The 20,141-nt window shown below is 37.5% G+C and overlaps 1 protein-coding gene across 2 annotated transcripts in view; it reads right to left on the bottom strand.

The window, feature by feature from the left end:
• Positions 1-13,147, bottom strand: part of Rab26 (RAS oncogene family member Rab26) — a 123,624-nt gene extending 110,477 nt beyond the window's left edge. For both annotated transcript variants that reach the window (XM_074088145.1, XM_074088149.1), the window contains exon 1: positions 12,847-13,147. In XM_074088145.1, the coding sequence (XP_073944246.1) occupies positions 12,847-12,852 (6 nt within the window). In that variant the 5' untranslated portion in view covers positions 12,853-13,147. The remainder of the gene's footprint in view (positions 1-12,846) is intronic.
• Between the last annotated feature and the right edge of the window lie 6,994 nt (positions 13,148-20,141).

Here is a 20,141-nt window from a genome sequence, read left to right as displayed (position 1 = left end):
TCACGGGTCAAGTTTAAGTAAAAAAAAAAACTGAAGTTCTGACGGGTTTGCAATAAACGAATTACCTATCTGTAGACAAAGTTGCTGACAGCAGTTTACAATGTATTGATTAAAACAGTAGACAGTATAGTTACAGTAAGAAAAGTTTCCATCCTTGTTGTCCTTATGACATTGACCATAGATTGATTTTTACTTGGCCTGTGTAAAAACTTTTTTCACTAGTACATCTATAACACCGCGATTGACTTATTGACTTAATATACACTAATGTGTAGTTACTTGACATTATAACGAGATAATTATATTAGTGCATAGCTAGTTATTCATCCACGTATTAAGTAAACCATTACGAAAGGAACTAAAATCCTCAACATCCGTCATATCCCATATCAGAGAACTATCTCATTAGTTCAACACGTCTAGTTCAAACACCAACCAACGCAAACACCCAAGAGCGGCGCCACTGGCAAACAAATTCTTCAATCACTAACTAATCTGAGTAGTTCCAGTGTTTGCCGCGCGCATATATAAAGTTGTGGCATACATTGTGTACAATATGTACACAATTTAGGTTGTGAACGGGACACAAACTGTCCGGGACTTCCGATAAGCTTTATGTGCAATAAAAGCTGTATAGTGGGAGGGTGCCCACCTGTTTCAGAATATTTGATGCTTTGTGTTTGCTGTGGTTTGATGTATAAAATAGAGTGGAAATTTCGAATGATTTAATTTTGTTTGAATATTCTACGATAAATCACATTGAGGTTGCTTGATTTTAGATAGTCTCAATGCCGAGAAGAATATTAAAATCGGGAAATATGTATAGCAATGGCCATACTACGAAAACCAAAACACACCTTAGTTGTTATGCCAGAAATAACAAGTCAAGTTGTAAGTCTATACCTACTTAGTTAAGATTTTGGGAGATATGACATTTTGTACCGGTATTTGTCATACGACATACTTGTAAATGATGATTTCGATTTAATTTCTCTTATTGAAATTTAGGAATTCCTATGAAAGTTCGCCTTTGTACATCTTATTGTCCTGTGTTCTGTTATTTTCATGTGTTTTTATACACAATAAAGAGTTTTCCAATACAATACAATACAAAATTAAGTAAAATCCAGAAATTTCAATTTGGCTGCCAGATTGGTGCTGATTTACACGCGAACGAAGCCGCGGGTAAAAGTTAGTACAAGGTACTTAATTTGTACACGTACCTACCTACACTAAATTTCAAGTAAATCCGACCACTGTAAATTAAATTAATTTGGATTCAACAGACGATGGCATTGTATGTTAAAACAAAATCTTTTAAATACGTGTAGTTATTTTCTTCGACTAGCAGTGCTTGCACTGTTGTGTTTCGGCGTGGAGAGTAAGACAGCCGGTAAAATAACTGGCACTTGAGGTATTCCATCTTAGGCCTCTAGGTTGGCAACGCATCTGCAATACCCTGGTGTTGCAGTTGTCTATGGGCGGTGGTGACCTCTTACCATCAGGAGACCCACTTGCTCGTTTGCCATCCAGTCGAATAAAAAAAAATAACAGAGGTCTCACAGCACCACAGATAAAGAACCATTAGTAAATCAAGTCACCCGCCCGCCCCCTACACCTGTTGCTTGTAAACAAAACCTCGCTGCTTGCCGACTTGGCCTTCATCCAACTTTTGTTGGCACTTCAATAATGGAGTGTTATTTATTAGGTACGAGTACTTCCAATTAGATCCAGAGTAAAGAAGATTATGCAGAAAAGAAAACAGGACTAGGTTGAGGTAAACGGATGAAAGGGAAGTAAGTATTTACGACAAAAATGTGGCATTTGCATAAAAAGTGGCGCCCTCATTCATGTTCTACTATTTTATATCTCAAAGTGAATTACAACAATCACATGTCGAGTATTAAATTTATTAAGTAAGTCTTATAGTACGCTTAGATCAAATAAAAAGTACAAACAGAATTGTCTCATTTATGGCCCAAAATGCTTAAAAGTGGCGCAAAAATTCTAAATCATATTTTGCCCGTTTTTTTCGCATTATTTTAGAACTAGTTTCCCGGTATGGTATAGGGTGATATATAGGTAATTGGTGTTAACAATAAAAAATATTAACTTTGCAAACGTTGGCAATTACGTTTCAACTGGGAGTATCAACGAATAAGACTTTTAAAGTTCTTTGTTTTTAAATCGAAATTTAGGTTCGATTCCAAAGTTTTTTTTTTACAATTTCTTACTTAATGACGTACCAATTAAGTAGATGGAATGTGTAGGATGAGCATGCACTAATTTAATTTCGTTTAACTTTTTGTATCCATGGAATAGTTAGTCCTAAATTAAGTTATTACAAAAAGACAGACATAATTCAGGCACTTAAATTGATTCTTCTAGATAAGAAGAAAACTTAGGTTTACAGACATAAAGTTTGGCACGGTCTTTTTGGGAAATCTCAATTAAAATAAAAGGCTATAGGTATTATTTATTTATTTGTTTGCCAATCAAAAATACAGCATTACAGCAAAACCAATGCGCTGTAAAATTCAAATTATACTTACAAAAAAACACAAAAAAGACATTAAAAACAAAAAAAAAGTTATTTAGGGATTTTTATCCTTGCTTCCCTAAAGCGACGGAAGACCACGCCCTCCGGCCAGAAATCGGAGCATATGTAATGGTTACCACGAGCGAAACCGCGGATGAAAGCTAGTGGAAATATAAATTCACCCGAATCTTGTTGGCATAGTGCGCCATCTATTGAGCTTTCGCGGAACATCGACAGCCTCCGAGCGCCAGACGGGATGAGTATCCACACTGAATTTCAGAGAGTAGATGTTGCAGAGCTTCCCTTGTAATTCAGATTTCAGTCTCAAGATGTCACGTCGAAGAGAATTGTAGAAGGTTTTCATATTGGTTCAGGTAGTAGGATTAAAGGCTTTGCTCCTGGTTAGCTCATGATCAATATCCCGTTAGATGGCGCTGTTATCAATATTGCCTTTTTTCAGGTTTTTTCTTAAATTATTTCACTAAAAACTAATGGCTGGAGTATCTAAGCGTAACCAATTTTTTGACCCCACACTCGAAATGAAATATTCCGCCAAAGCCGCAAACGAGTTCGTCAATTACGGCCGTATACGGACGGACGGACACTAGGAGCTCACGCACACATGTAAATAGACAGCGCCAGCTAGCCAAAGTCTACTGCAACAGTTAGCTGCTCAATCGGGGTACTCCTTCGAGTAATATTCTCATTTTTTTGTCGAGTCACGTAATTTTGTACCAACTGCAGGGCTACTCCGAAAAACTCGAAACTCGAAGTTCGTGTCGTGCGGTCCCTCTTGCTCTCGTATCAAACAGTGTAAGTGTCAGAGAGACCGCACGACACGAACTTCGAGTTTCGAGTTTCGGAGTAGCCCAGCTGCACTTTAGTCGAAAATTTTTGTGCGACCTATAAAATTTATAAGTATTTTATTGATAATTAGAAGCAGAGCTCATGTTAGGCTTTTAAGTGTTGTAAGAGTACTACATATTGAGACATGACTAAGATTTTGACAACGAAGCTCAGGGTTGATGGTCTTGCTAATTGTTCACAGGTAACTACGTATACTAAATGCTTCAGAATTTTAGTCTTAGCGTTAATTCAACAAGTCTGAATCCTGCGATTTAACAAGTTTTCGGCCTTAGGTTTCGTTGTAACATTAACAGTTCACAAATAAAATATAGAAATCCCCCTCTAAAATCTAAACCGGTGGAAGGAAAAATTTGACAAAATTCAGGATGGTAGTACCTAAGCATATCAAACGTACAAGGAAAACTATAACGGTTAAGTTTTCTTAAGAATTATTAGTAGTTTAAGAGTAAATAGCAGCCTAAGGTATAAAATATACCTTAACTTGGAATATTCCGTACAAAATACGAAATCCTTAGAAAAATATTACTTAATTTTCGTAATGGCTACGGAACACTATTTCGGGCGTGTCCAACACGCTCTTGGCCGGTTTTTATATACTTAAAGGCCAAGATGAAAATAATCCAGGGCATTTATTTTACCAACGTTTCTAAAATGACAAATGGAAAAAAAAATTGGTTTAGCCTTAATAAGCGTTAAGCTCAATTTAACAGTCCTAAAAATGTATGGAACTGTCTAGTTTAAATTAGGTTTAATCACTTGCATGTGTTCATACTGTCTAACCCTCAGGGGCCTCAGGTCTAACTGGCCTCGTTCACACTACAGCGGCTTTATACTTGTACATCTACTTTGTATGCGGCCCGAACCTCCTTAATTGTGTAGTAAACTTGTAAGTATCTTTCCCTTTTTATCTTGATCCATTGTTAGCTTAGTAAATGGGCGGCCGACAAAGCCTCGGGCTTTTAAGAAAGTATAGCTTGTATTCGCATTAATCCGGAATATTTCAGCAAATCATTGGGTTGTTTTGATTGAACTCCCTGTAAATATTCAATTTTTTTTAATAGACAAGGTTTTTTCATTTTAATGGTCGTTGTTTAAAAAGTAGGTTGGTACGACGTTAAAGCTGTGACTACTACATTTTAAAACGAATATTTCGATGAAAAACCTTTGCAGACGGGACATTATTCTCGCTTTTCAACCGCCTCACGTGATTAGATTTTGTACACGTGGTTAGGCTGTAGAATGTAATAGCTGTAGAAAATACAATACCTACAACCATTTTCAGTAAAATATTTATTAAAGCCCTCTTAACGGTGAGTACAGAAACAACTAAATTTTATATCAGTGGATACATAGAAAGTAATAATAATTATATAAAGTCGTCATCATCATCATCATGCCAGCTGAAAGATGTCCACTGCTGGACATAGGCCTTCACCAAGGCTCTCCACTCAGACCGGTCCGGAATATAAAAAATATTGTAATTAATTAAGTACCTACAGAATCTTCTTGAACTTTTATACACAGCTGTTAAGTTCATGTATAACTTGAGTTACCTACATGTCGAATTCCTCTCTCCAGAAGTTTTTCCAAACCAGTTATAGATTTTTTGGCATACTTATATGTCGGCGGCCGATCGTGAAATCCGCCAGATCACGGAAATTCCTAGGCATATCGTGAAATGGCGCCATTTCATGAATTAGCTAAAGAACATCCGCCATATCGTTCAAAAACTCACAGTTCAACGATTTGCCTTTGACGTTTAGGCAGATCATGAGATTCCTAGGCATATCATGAAACGCCGCCATTTCATGATATGGCCAGTTTAGGCAGATCATGAAATTCCTAGGCATATCGTGAAACGCTGCCATATCGGTTCTGGCACTTCGCCGTTGTGGTCACAATTCATACTAACCACTCCTCGCTTCGCTCGTCGTACCTAATTTTTGTATTTTTCGGCATATCACGATGTGCCCGGTATAAAGCTAGAAATATCGACGAATGCGTTGCTCTAATCGATCTGCCGTATTGTTTCTCAGGCACATCGTGATGCCTGGCCAACTTTTAGTGGAATTTCGTGATCTGGAGGATATTACGATCGGCCGCCGACATATATACTCAGGGCACAAAATTTGGCCCACTCTACATGCAAAATTACCTATTAGCTCAGCATATAAGCGCTTTTTGACTTTATAGACCTTTTTCAATTTATGGTCAGTAAGTATTTTTCGCACCTATTCTCTCATTGCTACTCGAAACAAATCTTTAGGCTACTTCGCTACCTTCCTACATTTGCCTACCAACATTACAAAACATCAAACAACAAACCACGTGAAGCATCTGCGAAAATTCCTATTTCAGTATTTAATTACTTTCTTATTGCATTTATAATAAGTAAGCGACAGCTCTTGAGAAGTTTTCCATTTGACGATAATTAAACATAAAACTCGTTACATACTCGTAACTTCGTGTCAACCGAGGAGAGGGGCACTTACAACCTAAAAGGGACTTGACTTATAAGGGGGAAGGGTAGGTACTGTTTTCACTCCTAAAAGGGATTTAACTGCCTTCAAATAAGTAGTTGTTCACTGAACTTTGAATCTATTTTGTCGTATACGCCAACGCGTCTTTAAGTTACGTCACGAAGTTTACCTCGTAGGTAGAAGGTTGTGATAGCAGGTACAGTCGCTAGCACCAATATCTGACACAACTGGGCACAAAAAAGCGATAAATAATTTCTAGGGCCGGTAGGACGTGTCTGATATTTTTGCACGCTCCACCTGCGGCAGGTTACAACTTATTTTTTTAATAACAAAACTAGCTGTAACATATTAATTCAACTGTATTTTTTTTGTATATCTGTCCACTGATAAAATTCAAAAATTCAAATGATTTATTCAGTAAATAGGCCGCAATGGGCACTTTTACACGTCATTTTTTTAAACTACCAGCGCTTTCGGAAAGACCATCATTGTCAAGAAGAATGCGCCGCAAGAAACTTGGCAGAAAGTCATTTTTTCATAATAATATAATTACAAATAAAATACTTAAAAACTATATTATACAATTAAAGAAAAAAAAATTCAAAAAATAATAATAATATATCTATCTTCTAATATATATATCTTCGTTGACTGTGGACCGGTTTCAATGATTCTTTTATTTTTATTCGATGCATGTCGATGTCCCAATGTTTGTGGCAGAAATTGTAGCAAAATCAATTGTTAACAATTATAATTATATTTATGTTTAACAATACAAATTTTATAGATACTTATATGTTAATTTTATCATCATCATCAGCTGGAAGATGTTCATTACTAAACAGAGCCCGCACCCTTAGAACACCACAATGAAAGACAACTTGCCACTTGCGTCCACCGGCTGCCTACAACTCTGACGATGTCATCCGTCCTTCTAGTATCTACTGCGAGGCCTGCCAACGCTTCGTCTTCCACTTCGTGGTCGCCCCTCAGAGGCGTTTCTCCCCTAAGGGTTATCTGTTCTTCGAGCGATGTGGCCCCCCGAATGCCACTTCAACTTGCGTAAGTATTTTTCGAATCAGATACAAATACAAATACAAAGACTCTTTATCATACACCAGAAATAGTAAGAATAGATATGTGTGTAATAAAAAAAATACAAGCAGGCGAACGTAGAACCTTCCCCTTCTTTGAAGTCGGTTAAAAAGGTAGGCTATACTTTGAGAAACTTTGGTTGGCCATAGTTTGAAAAGGTGTAATTTATCAATTACAGACTATGGATATTTTTCGCAGAATATAGGGTAAGTCCGGGGTAAATGCGCATGAGGTAATGACCAATCGAAATAATTCATAGAACCGTTGACTTTATGACGCCAGTTACCTTTTAGTTCAGTTTTGTATCGTGGCTGGGAGCTACGATGTAACCAACGTTTTGGTAAAAGCACTGCGGAAGAGATGGCCAACTATGATATTTTTTCAGCTTTTTTTTATAGTTATTTTATTAGAAATTGTGGCTCACTGATTTGACACCCCAAAGTATTAAACGATACAAAGTATAATTAAAAATAACGATTTCCATTGCAGCGCATATTTATTTAAGTAACACATTTTAAGAAGAACTATGGCCAACCACCCGGATTTACCCTAAAATATTAAACAATAATTCGATCTGTGAATACTTATTTCACTTTCTTTATTTTTGTAGTACCTAGGCGACCGAGCTTTGCACGGATTATAAACATGCGTTTTCATTGAAATATTTTTATTTTTATAGCGAATACCGTGTTAAGGTGTAATTTAATTCGAATGAGAGTTTGTCGACAGGTGAAATATCGCTAGATGGTGTTAATATCTAGAGGTCCACTTGACGTTACAGTTTTACTTGCGATTCGCCCGTTTAGTTATTTAACCAATCACGAACGTGCCACAAATGTCAAAATTGACAAATAGACCTCATGATAAACTCACAGTAATCCTTATTCAGCAATATTTAATATACACGCTAAGGAACCCTAAAAACTGAAATATGGCGTTAACAGCGTTAGCGTCAAATTTATTTCGAACGGGGCTTAATAGAAATCCTCGGAGGGCAAAGGGGGAAATTGGGTCAATGTCGGCATTCAACTGGTAACACCTACCCGCGTCCCCCTTGTCAGACGCACGTGATTCCGACTTGTCGACCCTCGGTTAGTCATGTTGGGTGGTTCTTATTTTGGGTATTTCGTGGGCTAGGTTAAGAGTTCCATGAGTCTCAGAAACACTGATTAACTTTAGTGAGCGCCCAGTTTCTTTTAAACTACCTACCTACTTCATGGAAAAAACTAACTTACAAATAGACTTGTATTGACATTTAATTTAGACCTGTTTATTTCGAACAAGCAAATAAATAGTTATTTACTTATTTCCTATTGCAGTTTGCCTTTTTAACCCCCGACGCAAAAAGAGGGTTATAAGTTTGACCACTATGTGCGTGCGTGCGTGTGTGTGTCTGTCTATGGCACCGTAGCTCTTAAACGGGTGGTCCGATTTGAATGCGATTTTTTGTTATTTGAAATCAGGTTTTCTAGCGATGGTTCTAAGACATGTTTTATCCAAATCGATTTAGCCGTTTTTGAGGTATTGCACTTTGAAAAACCTCATTTAATGTAGTAAACTAGGTACAGTCAAGTGTAAAAATATGAACTTATTCAGAGTTTCAAAAATAAGTACTACAGACTCTTATTCCGACACTACAAGGCCGTAGTTACATATTTTTGAGTGGTTCGAATAGATACTTATTTTGGCACTTAACTCTTTAGGTACCTATCTTTAGGTACTAATATTTTAAACACGAAAATAACTGCTTCAAGCGGTAACAGGCCTGAGTATCATTTAATGTATTCCTGTGAAATAGGGTCTTGACAGACGAACAGACAGACAGACGGAGAACAAAGTATACCTACCTATAAGGTTTCGTTAAAGGACACCACTTTTAATAATAATTAATTATGAAAATTAATGTTCTAGTTGTTTTTTTTTTTCAAGATACGTTGTCAGTCTCGTTCTAAAAAGTGTTTTATATTAGAAAGGCTAGTTCTCTCTCTTATCATTACTCTTTAAAACTTACTTACGCACGGCACGTACAGTCACCAGCACCAATATCTGGCACAACAAGCGTGCATAAATATCTGATACGGCTCTATTTCTAGGGCCGGAAGGATGTGTCAGATATTTTCGCACGCTCCGCTGTGGCAGATATTAATGCTGGTGACTGTACGTAAACCTATGTGGTGTCTCGTGCTTAGATCGTTTTTATTTGCTTTGGGGAAGAGTTCAATATTCGAATATCTCAATATATCGTACCTACTAGCTCATGCCCGCGAATTCGTCTGCGCGGATCTAGGTTATCGCGCGGTGGCGCCCTCTACCGGAATAAAAGGTATCCTATGTTGATCCTTGGGGCTCAAACTACCTATACCAAATTTCATAAAAATCGGTTTAGTGGTTTCGACGCGAGAGAGTTACTTTCGCATTTATAATATTAAGTAGGGATTATTGAAAATAATTTTACAAAATAAGCTACAGCAAACGACAATTAAATAACAACGGGATATGTCATTCTATACAATACCCTCGTGCCCTTTTTCTACCTACAGAAAAAGGATTTTCCGCGATGACTTCTTCCCAAAAAGGTCATGAAGGTCATTAATTTTCCCATTCAAGAATAAACCTTGAGTTTTCCGCCACGCTTTTGAAATAAAGGTAAAAGAGATGTTGCCAGTGTTGTGAAGATTTTGCTGTAATAAATGAGATAGTCGAAAGCTTATTCTGAAAGAAGAGGAAGACAAATTTGTTGTAGTTTCTGCAAGACTTTCTTTCTTTCATTAACTCAATCAAGTCTAAAGAAACCTATCTATTATTAAAGCTAGAAACACAATGTCACCGGAGGCGGAGCGGTGCGGCGCGGCGCGCGGAGGCGGTACCGGTTGTAATATTCGAGCTAACGTGAAAGATGCAACACAGATAACTGCGTCATGCTTATCGGTGCAACGCGACGGAGATATGATACGACAAAATTATACAAAATAGCTATGTGGACCCAGCTTTAAGCTGCGCGTCCACTGCATCGGAATTGGAGCAACAAATCCGTCCGCTCCATATACTCCGGTTCCGATGCAGTGGACGCGCAGCTTAAAGCTGGGTCCACATAGCTATTTTGTATAATTTTGTCGTATCATATCTTCGTCGCATTGCACCGACGCGTATCAAAATCGCTAGTGTGGACGCAAAAATAGCGCGGGGTTGATGTTGACACGCGTTTTTATATACCCCGCACACTCGCGATCGGATACGCGTATCAAACTCGGTAAGTATGGACGTGTTTTGATACTGTATCACGATAAAAAGTTATGATTTGATACGCGATAAGCCGTGATCGCTCTCGAGGCGGTTTTTCCTCGATCATCAAATCGGATACGGATAGCGTCCACGCTTAATGATACGGCGTTATGATACGATACGCTGCTACGCTACGGTTAGTATGGACGCATTTTTTCACGCGACGATGCTAAAGATATAGGAATTATTTGCTGTCCTGATCTCGTTAACAGCCAACCTTTCGAACAAAGTCAAGTGCATAATCCACAGTTTAAAATGAAATGAAATATAAGATAAAATAGCTCATTGAAATAACGACTTTATTATGCGGTTGAGGGCACAATAAAATACAATGGCCTTGTTCGAAAGGTTGGCTATTAACGAGATCGGGACACCTCAAATAATTCCTACTATACCCAAAGTGAGCGTCCATACTTATGATACGCGAGCTTGATACGATACGCGTGATCGTGTTCGGCAAATGTGGATCCAGCTTAAGGGATCTAATGCGAGAGTGGGCAACAGCGCTTACGCATATTATATATTAGTTAATACAAATTAAGTATTATTCACCTAAAAACATTTATTTATTATCACTTCAAAAACCTATATTTATCTTCAGTACAGTTAAAACTCATCAATCAATGTAAGCTATCAAACTAGGCAATAGCCGTCTAACAAATACCAACCGACAATCAGTCATCTCGGATTACAAATCGATTCTATAAGGACGTCTCTTGTTCCAGCATTCGTCATATTCGTATCTCATAAATCGATTTGCGAAGTACCTTCTGCTACGTGCATTTTTATTATTGTGTAAGAAACTGCTTTACCTAACACCGGTATCGGCACCTAAATTCTAATATAAATTTGGAGAGTGCTGGTAATCATGTAAGCCTTCTCAAAATCGACCGAAGACATATGACATTATTTTCAATATTTGTATACTCGTACGTACATAAGTAGTATACTTTTTACGGGCCCAAAATCCAGTACACCTCACTCTCGGATTTCTTCAAAGATTTTAGAATCGAATTTACTTACTATAGCGTCCTGAATCCCGCTTTTTTTAATAAAATTGGTGTAGTGCTTATACAACGTGTATTTTTGATACTACCTTAAACTGTAACCAGACGAAGATTTAAGTGCAGTGAACCAATATCAAAACAAATTGCTAATTTAAAATGAACTACCAGAACGTAATTAATTTTTGAAATATTTTCGAGCAGCAATGTAATGCGTACAATCATTTTATATGAGATAGAATCGTTCTGTGACAGCTGTCATTTCAACAAGTGCGACGTTTTGAATAAAAACAAAGCAGTATCACGTAGTGATACATTACGTGCCAATTAATTTTGTAAGGAAAATAGTAAGTCTACATTTTTTACTAAAAAATAATAAAATGTGATTATTAGGGCCTTCACAAACTACCCTTAAAGTTTGAGGTAGTATCAAAAGTACACGCTGTATAAGTTATAGGTAACACTAGGATGAGTGTCATACGTTAAATAATTTTGGCAATTGTTTAAACACGTTAAAAGTTCTTTGTTCATTGAATAATTTGTACTTTATATAGTACATCTAGTACGTTAAAAATTACGACGATAAGAAAACTGGGAAAATTCACATCTTCGTCTAATATTGTTTGTGTTGCTTAATGTCTTCAAAACGAATAAAGTTGACCCGGAATGTTGTACAGATATTTAACGCTGTTATCATTACATTTGTCATAAAACCGATATACGACACTGGTTTATCGCTCATATCCGCCCTTATTGTGCAAACGTGCCTAAATAAATAAAAAGGTCCTTAGCAACACAAATACCGTTAAATGAACTTCGGGTATTAATAAATACAGTATGTTGGCTTTGTGAGTTTTGTTTAAGGAATTTTACAACACAATACTTACAATGAAACTTAATTGAATATCAAGTAATATTTTTTAAGGATTTCGTATTGTGTAGATACTTACGGAATCTTCTAAGTTTAGGTATATTTTATACCTTAGGCTGTTATTTACGTACCTACTCTTTAACTACTAATAGTCCTTAGGCAATCTTAGCCTTATAATTTTTCTTATAAATTTGATGTAGGTACTTACTACCATCCTGAATCCATCCAAATTTTATTTTATTCGATTTTAATGAAACTTTGCACTTTAATTTCGCAAATAGATCACTTAATCAAAAAATCGTCTTGGCAACTCCCCAACGGTGTTAAAAGACCTATCCAACAATACCCCACACCATAGTTAGTTGCAAAAAAAAAAAACATCCCCACTTTACGTCTATGGGAGGCATGGGAGGCCCTAAATTTTTATTTTATTTTACCACTATGTCGGCGTGACTAATATGTATATGCATGCCAAATTACAGCTTTCTAGTACTAACGGTCTCTGAGCTTAGCCGCGGACGGACAGACAGACAGACAGACGGACAGACATGGCGAAACTATTAGGGGTCCTAGGTTGATTACGGCACCCTAAAAATGGCTTTTAAGTGCAAATAGTAACATTACAAAATGTTTTATGCAATTACAAACTCCGAAAAAAAGTTACCGGTCTAAAAAATATCTTCGAGTTTCGTTTACAAAGTTACTTACGCTCATTTCAGCTAAGTCTCCTTTCCCATTAACACATCGATACACCAGCACATTAACACTTGACACTCGAAAAAATCCGCCGCCACATCCTCCATCCGTCACTGTCTGCCACCAAAAAACTAATAATCCACCAAACCTTACCACCTAATCTTAATATCACCAAAAACGACCTCTAATAACTGCTTAGTAACAATCAAAATCGTCAGCGTTCTGTATTAAATAACATCATCTTTCGGAGACGGATTCACGAATTTTGAGGTTATCTTACTGATCGGTAAATGTAGGACACATTGCACAGCCAACGAATGTTTAAGGTTTGGAATTGCGTGCATTTGGTGTTTCTGTGTACGCTTGAATCATGGGTCTGTGTGCTGTAGAGATAGCATAGGTCAATGTGTAAGGGGTGATGGCTTGGGTGTGTGCGTGCGGCCGAGGTGTGCAGGGGGTGGCGAGCTTTTGACATGTCTAAAGATATTGGTGTAGGTCATGTTTATATCATTCCGGGACTGAGTCGTCAATGTGACAAAATGTCCAATGGACGTATTGTTTAATGGTCATAAAGTGCGTGTGTCGAAATGAATAGGGGTCAAAATGTACAGACGCTTAAATACCAATAATGTAAATATAACCAAGTGAAAAAATGCAAAAGCGACGGCACGGGTAAGTACCTACACGTTACAACGTACAAGTTTCAAAATACATAGGTGTCAAAATGTACAGACGTTTCAATACGTCAGTTTAAAAATAACCAAGTAAAATGAAAAAGAGGCAGCATGTGTAAATGTTGAAATGTACAAGTTTCATAAAATAGGATGTAATAAAATAATCTGTTAAAAAAAAATTAGCAAAAAAGTAAAACCGATTCCAAAAAAATAAAACAAGACTACAGAACTCTGGAAAATATTTTTCTAGCCACACTCGTGTTTAAGGGACCCCTATTACGATACAGTTGCATAAATAACTATTATCGCAAACAAATCAGTTCAAAATTACATCTGATCACAAAAAATAAAGAATATATAAATATCTATGCAGACAACCATTTGGGCACAGGAACTTACAGTTATGTTAAAAATAGGTGGCGTTACGTTTGGGAAACATACTAATCATATTGTCATTTGCTCGTTAAGTAATATATATATTTTGGTACTTATTCAAATTCTTACTGAATAATTATGGCGTTTGGACATTTTGACATCTTTACTTTTGACCCTGAGACAACTAACGATTTGGACATTTTGTCATATATACACTCTGACTTACATACATTTTAACAATAACATTATTTGTCACCAAAACATTTTGGCAATTTCGTTTTATACGTTTTGACATTTGTACGTTTTGACACTCGTACTTTATGACCATTAAACAATACGTCCATTGGACATTTTGTCACGTTGACGACTCAGTCCCGGAATACTAAAGCTTAAAAAGTCATAAAGTTTTTTCTTGAATACATTTCTTGATGAGAAAGTAAGGAATACAACGTTGTAAAAGTTCATTGGTTATTCGGCTAATGCAAAATAAAATTTAAATAAGCCAATGCTTTCAAAATGAATAATCATTTTTAAAAATATACTTCATCAAAAATCAAAAATTATACTCATTTAAAAATAAACACATAAAACAACACACACACACTGTGACAACAGGAATGCCTGCGAAAAGTCGTTTTCTATTGTATTTTGCGGATAAGTTTCTAATTTTAGTCTTATTTTTTTTATAGTTCTAAAGTTATCTCCAGATATATCCATGAAAACGCTATCTCACGTGTACCCGACCGGGAGTACCAGATCGATCCGAGACTCTTTACCAGCTAGGGTGTGACAGTACAACCAAAATCTCTACAACGCTCTCTCTCCCTCTCTAACTTTAACCAACCAACAAGGACGGAATGCATCGAGTTTATATTAAATTAAGAAGCATAATACCTCTGTTGTCACTTTACTCAGCTGGATCAATTAAACACCCACACAGGTGTAATAGTAGTTGTGTTCTTGTAGATACTTAAACCGATTTTTTCTAGTGAACCCACAGTGCAAATTGAACCTTGACTTGAATATTTTAGGATTCAAAATTGCTTGTTGGACCGCGTCAATATATTTAAGTATGGAAACAGTTTTATAGGAGTAAAGAGGAGGGATGTATGTACGGTTGTGTGCGTGGGGTTTGTTAGTGTGCGTTTATGTGACCTATCTCTAGTTGTAGGCATATAGGGTTGCCACAACCAAGTTTAATTATGGCAGTCATACAAAAATAAAACGATCAATGAAGAGAATGGCCAAAGTTAGTTTTATAATCGAAGGTATTGGGAAAAATTAGAATCAAGTTTGAAGTTTATTTTAGTTAGCTATTCGAAAGTTGTGATTGGTTAGAATCAGTTATCAAAATTGAGTAGATACGCAGGTCACTTGTGTTTTTTTAATCGAGGCATGGCCGACATGTTTCGGGCCAAGACGTGGGTGTTTGATAAGGTGTGCTTGAACAGGCTTCGAGTGTCACGCTTGTTTTATATCAAAAGTACTTTTAATTGCTATTTTTGAGTTCGGAACTTTGAGTGCTATTAATATGGTTCTTTGTAAAAATAAAGAATTGAAATCCTGTACATTTTGACGGTATATCTTCAAAGGACAATGCCCAAAAATAAAATGAACTAAAACCCAGAATCAATTAAAATCACTCATATAGACATAGCTAAAAGTATACTTAAACATTAAATTACCTAAATGTATGTTACCTACGAAGTTGGTGTATATTACCCAAAGATAGTTGCCGAATAAACATTTTATTTTTGTCTTTCTTTCTTTTTTTCTAAAACACATCCATGCAACAGGTGACTAATAAATATGTCTGTTGTCAAGAAACCAATCCCCCAATTATATACGATTTGACGTAGACAAGTGTTACGATCCAATGGTGTTTGTGAAGTTACCAATCCGCATTGGGCCCGCGTGGGAACTCGGCCCAAGCCCTCTCATTCTGAGAGAAGGCCTGTGCCCAGCAGTGGGAACTCGGCCCAAGCCCTCTCATTCTGAGAGAAGGCGTGCCCAGCAGTGGGAACTCGGCCCAAGCCCTCTCATTCTGAGAGAAGGCGTGCCCAGCAGTGGGAACTCGGCCCAAGCCCTCTCATTCTGAGAGAAGGCCTGTGCCCAGCAGTTGGAACTCGGCCCAAGCTCTCTCATTCTGAGAGAAGGCCCGTGCCCAGCAGTGGGAACTCGGCCCAAGCCCTCTCATTCTGAGAGAAGGCCTGTGCCCAGCAGTGGGACGTATATAGGCAGAGATGATGATGATGATGATGATACCTAAATTAATACTGTACTACCTTCACATTGCTCGATCGGCGTAGGCTTAGCACTCGTAGCATCAGCAGGGCTACTACGAAACTCGAAACTCGAAGTTCGTGTCGTGTGGTTTCTCTGACACTTACACTATTAAATACGAGAGCGAGAGGGACCGCACGACACGAACTTCTAGTTTCGAGTTTCGTAGTAGCACTGCTGCGAGCTACGACCGCTTCCGCCTACGTAGTAGAGGTGAGACGTACTAGGCAAAACGCGGACTGTACCCTTAGTGTAAATTTTCGGTTACAAAATACGTCTCGATCGCGTTCGCGTTAAAATCTCAATTTGTATGGAAGCACGAACAGCGCCTCTAGCGGAACGTTTGCGATGTTCGTGTTTCCATACAAATTGAGATTTTAACGCGAACGGGATCGAGACGTATTTTGTAACCGAAAACTTACGCTAAGGGCACTGAGTCTTGCGAGTACGCGTCCACAAAAAGACTAGATCCAAGGACTAGGTCCACGAGTATCTACGAGTACTTAACTCATTCACTCATTGCGTAAACAAAATGATTCCCGTAAATGCGCTCCCGTGATTGCGTATAAACCATACTAGTTTTAGTAGTTTTACGAATATCGAACTACCGAATTCCGCGTCATAGTTCAGTCTTCACACTTCATATTTTTTAATTTTAACTATATTAAATACCGACTAAAAACTTCCCTACATACTTTATACAGGCTTAGGACTGTCAGCAATTTTTATAAATTTTTCAATAAAAAAGTGTACATAAATGCTTGTTTTTAAGTTGGCGGAACGTTGTCAGCCGCCGTACTCCTAAATACTCGTACGCTAATAGAATCGCGGGCGGGAACGCGTACTCACGCATCCAAGCCAAAACCTATTCCAAAAACCTATTCCAGTAAATACGTCTCACCTCTACTACGTAGCTACGAAACCCACGGGAAACTGGGAAAACCTTAAGAACTCATAAAAAAAGAAATAAAATGGACTTACCTTTTCTAAAAATAAAATCTGAGACTGTAATGGTACAGATTTCACGAATAGTCGGGCAGTCAAGTGGAAAGTTCCCCAAAATTTCGTCGGTTGACCGAATGTAAGAAATCTATTTATAATCCGGGCAACAGATTGCGGATGGAATTGTTGAAAGCTGAATGGAACTTTGATAAGAACTTTGTTTGGCTTATTAAAATTTCGACGCTTGACAAGTTACCGGGACAGATTGCCAATAAATATTGTTGAAAGTTGGAATCTGTTCGAATTCATATAACATCTTGTAGTTTTCGAGTAAATGCCTGTGACATACGGACGGAGGACAGACAGACAGACATACGGAAACTGTAAGGTTCCGTATCCCAAAACTACGGAACCATAAAAACGGAACCCTTATAGGATCACTTTGTTGTCCTTCTGTTGAGACCATTTTTCTCAGGAATTCGTGGATATTAAGCTAAATTTTATTTAATACAAATACTTACTCAGATCTGCTTCCACTTGAAGAAGTAAAAAAAAAAACTTCTAAAGCAACGAAACCAGTCCGATTCGATAACCGTTGGGAGAGAAAAGCCCTCAAGTGGCGACCTCGAACCGGAAGGCGAAGCGTTGGCAGACCTCCCACCAGGTGGACTGACGACATCTTGAGAGTTGCGGGAAACCGGTGGATGCAAGTGGCGAGTTGTCGTTCATTGTGGCGTTCTGAGGGGGAGGCCTTTGTTCAGCAGAGGAAGTCTTCCGGCTGATGATGATGAAGATGAAAGCAACGTAGGTAATCAAAAGACAAGGTCTCTGTACAAATTCACGAAAAATAAAAAAGTAAAGGATGTCGGGCTACATGTTAAAATTTTAACTTTGTCTTTATTTATAATAAAAAAAAAAAATCATTTTTCGAGTCATTTAATTACTTATTCCTAATACCTATACCTATACTAGGTTGACTCAGGTTTTTTTATCGTTTCCAGTCGTTTAGAACCACAAAAAATACCTAAAACTATTGATTTTTATTCCGTATCCGTAAACCGACATTTTTTCTGCCTAATCTTACCTATTATTCTTAATACAAATCATAGATGATTACTTCAGTACCCAGCTAATTTTCTATTCAACCTTTGCCAATGTCTTACTCACTAATGCATTCATACCATACATACGAGTAGCTACGTAGTCATAAATATTCATAATTCGTTAGTCTCGACTCAAAAGGCTTGTAGCCCTAATTGAGAGTGACATCCTCCGCTCACAAATTAAGAGTCACAATAAATGCCTCCCTGTCAATGTTATCTCTACCCACGCGCAAGCCTGACCTCCGAATCGATGGACTGCGTTTGTTATTGTTTTGTCACCCTCTCACCCACACGTTACCCCCTAACGCTGTCTCACACTACGACGTGACGACACGTCGCGTCAGCCAATGAGCAACGTTCCACGTGTACGAATTAGTTCACAACCATCTCAATAGATGGCGCTAAGATGCACGTTGCAACAGCGTAGTCGGATAATCATAAATTAATTTAGTTATAGCCTTGTTTTACGACTTCCTATTTCTGGTTCATGTATGGATTTTATTACCTTTGGAAATAATGTATTTCAAATTATTGCTGTTGAATGGGATTATTTCTTGCAAGATGCGTAGTGTTTTATATATAACATGGTGTATGATAATTATAATGTTGGCCATTAGCACGTTTTCCCGGACATAACGACTATTTTGATAATTAGAAAGAAAGTTATTTTGCTAAAACTAAGACTAGAACTAGCACTAAAACTACGTTACTAGGTGACACGGCAGGGATTTCGAAACACTGCTAGGTGTATACCTAGTGCCATCCACGAAGACGCGTGATATTGTCAAAATTAGACATTAATGACATTGTATTGTAATATGAACCACGGAGCGCGTCATCGTGAATGACTCTACCTATAACTCTGCCTAGCTGCTTAATTACAGATATCTTCGTATTTTAATGTCCCCTTTGTGGTCATATGAGCCCATAGCCCACTTAGCCCGCAGGTTCAGTTGCCCACTTTTACCTTATTCTGATTAGCCATGCTACTCACTATCATCTCAATTTTCAATTTCCTTAACCATTGCATCCAAACATTACTTGTCAATTTCAGTTCTTTGAACCTACCTCACCGTAATCAAAGAAATTTGACACAATAACAGGATATACGGGCCAAATCCAGACGATGTCGACAAAAAGTCCCGAAGGACGAAAAAAACCGGTGTGTTCAAGCGCCCGCCTACCGCAGCCAGAAATAGAGCAAAACAAACACCTTTACCAATTCAACACACATCCGAAACAATTCAAACCAATACAGTCTCTATCAGACGTAAGAAAAGATTTCGTTTACATTTTGGGGCGAAAGGACATAGGATGTATTGACAGGTAAATGTTAATGCATCAGTGTTTGCATGTTGGTAGAAGGAATTATTCCCGGAGAATTTTTGTTGCAGCTTTTAAATGACGTCGTTGTTTAATGCAATGTAATTACAGGTTTGCAATTCAGTGTCCATGATTTTAATGTTGATGATTTTGTTATTATTTACGGTTCGTTGTTTTACGTAGTAATCATTTGTAGGTATTTAAGTTGTTATTGAAGTTAAATATTCCGCCATAACTGATGATGGCCACAGCTACCTACTTGCCCTAATTCAAATCGACAAAATTGTTTTACTTTTTACAAGCTTTTATTTAGTTTCACCTGTCCCGTTGGCGGTCGTCTGTCTGTAATCAAATCTTGCAAGTTAAATTCGACCAACTTCCAGTAGTTGGATTGACTTGAAATTTGGTATGCTTATGTAAATTGCGTGACAATACAATAATCTGGTATTAACATCCTGTTAGTCTAGCCAGGATCATCTCCACAGGACGGAATTCTTCAACAAATGTGTGCAAATGTAGTTTGGGTGACAATACAAGTACAGTCAACAAAAAGTACAGTCAGCAGAAAAATCTTGTATTAAAAAAAAGGTTTTTTGCCAAAAACTTA

This window comes from Choristoneura fumiferana, chromosome 5 (genome assembly GCF_025370935.1).
Source record: "Choristoneura fumiferana chromosome 5, NRCan_CFum_1, whole genome shotgun sequence".
NCBI classification, from domain to species: Eukaryota; Metazoa; Arthropoda; class Insecta; order Lepidoptera; family Tortricidae; genus Choristoneura; species Choristoneura fumiferana.
The sequence above is the reverse complement of the archived record's forward strand: the minus strand, read 5'-3'. Positions and strand labels throughout refer to the sequence as shown.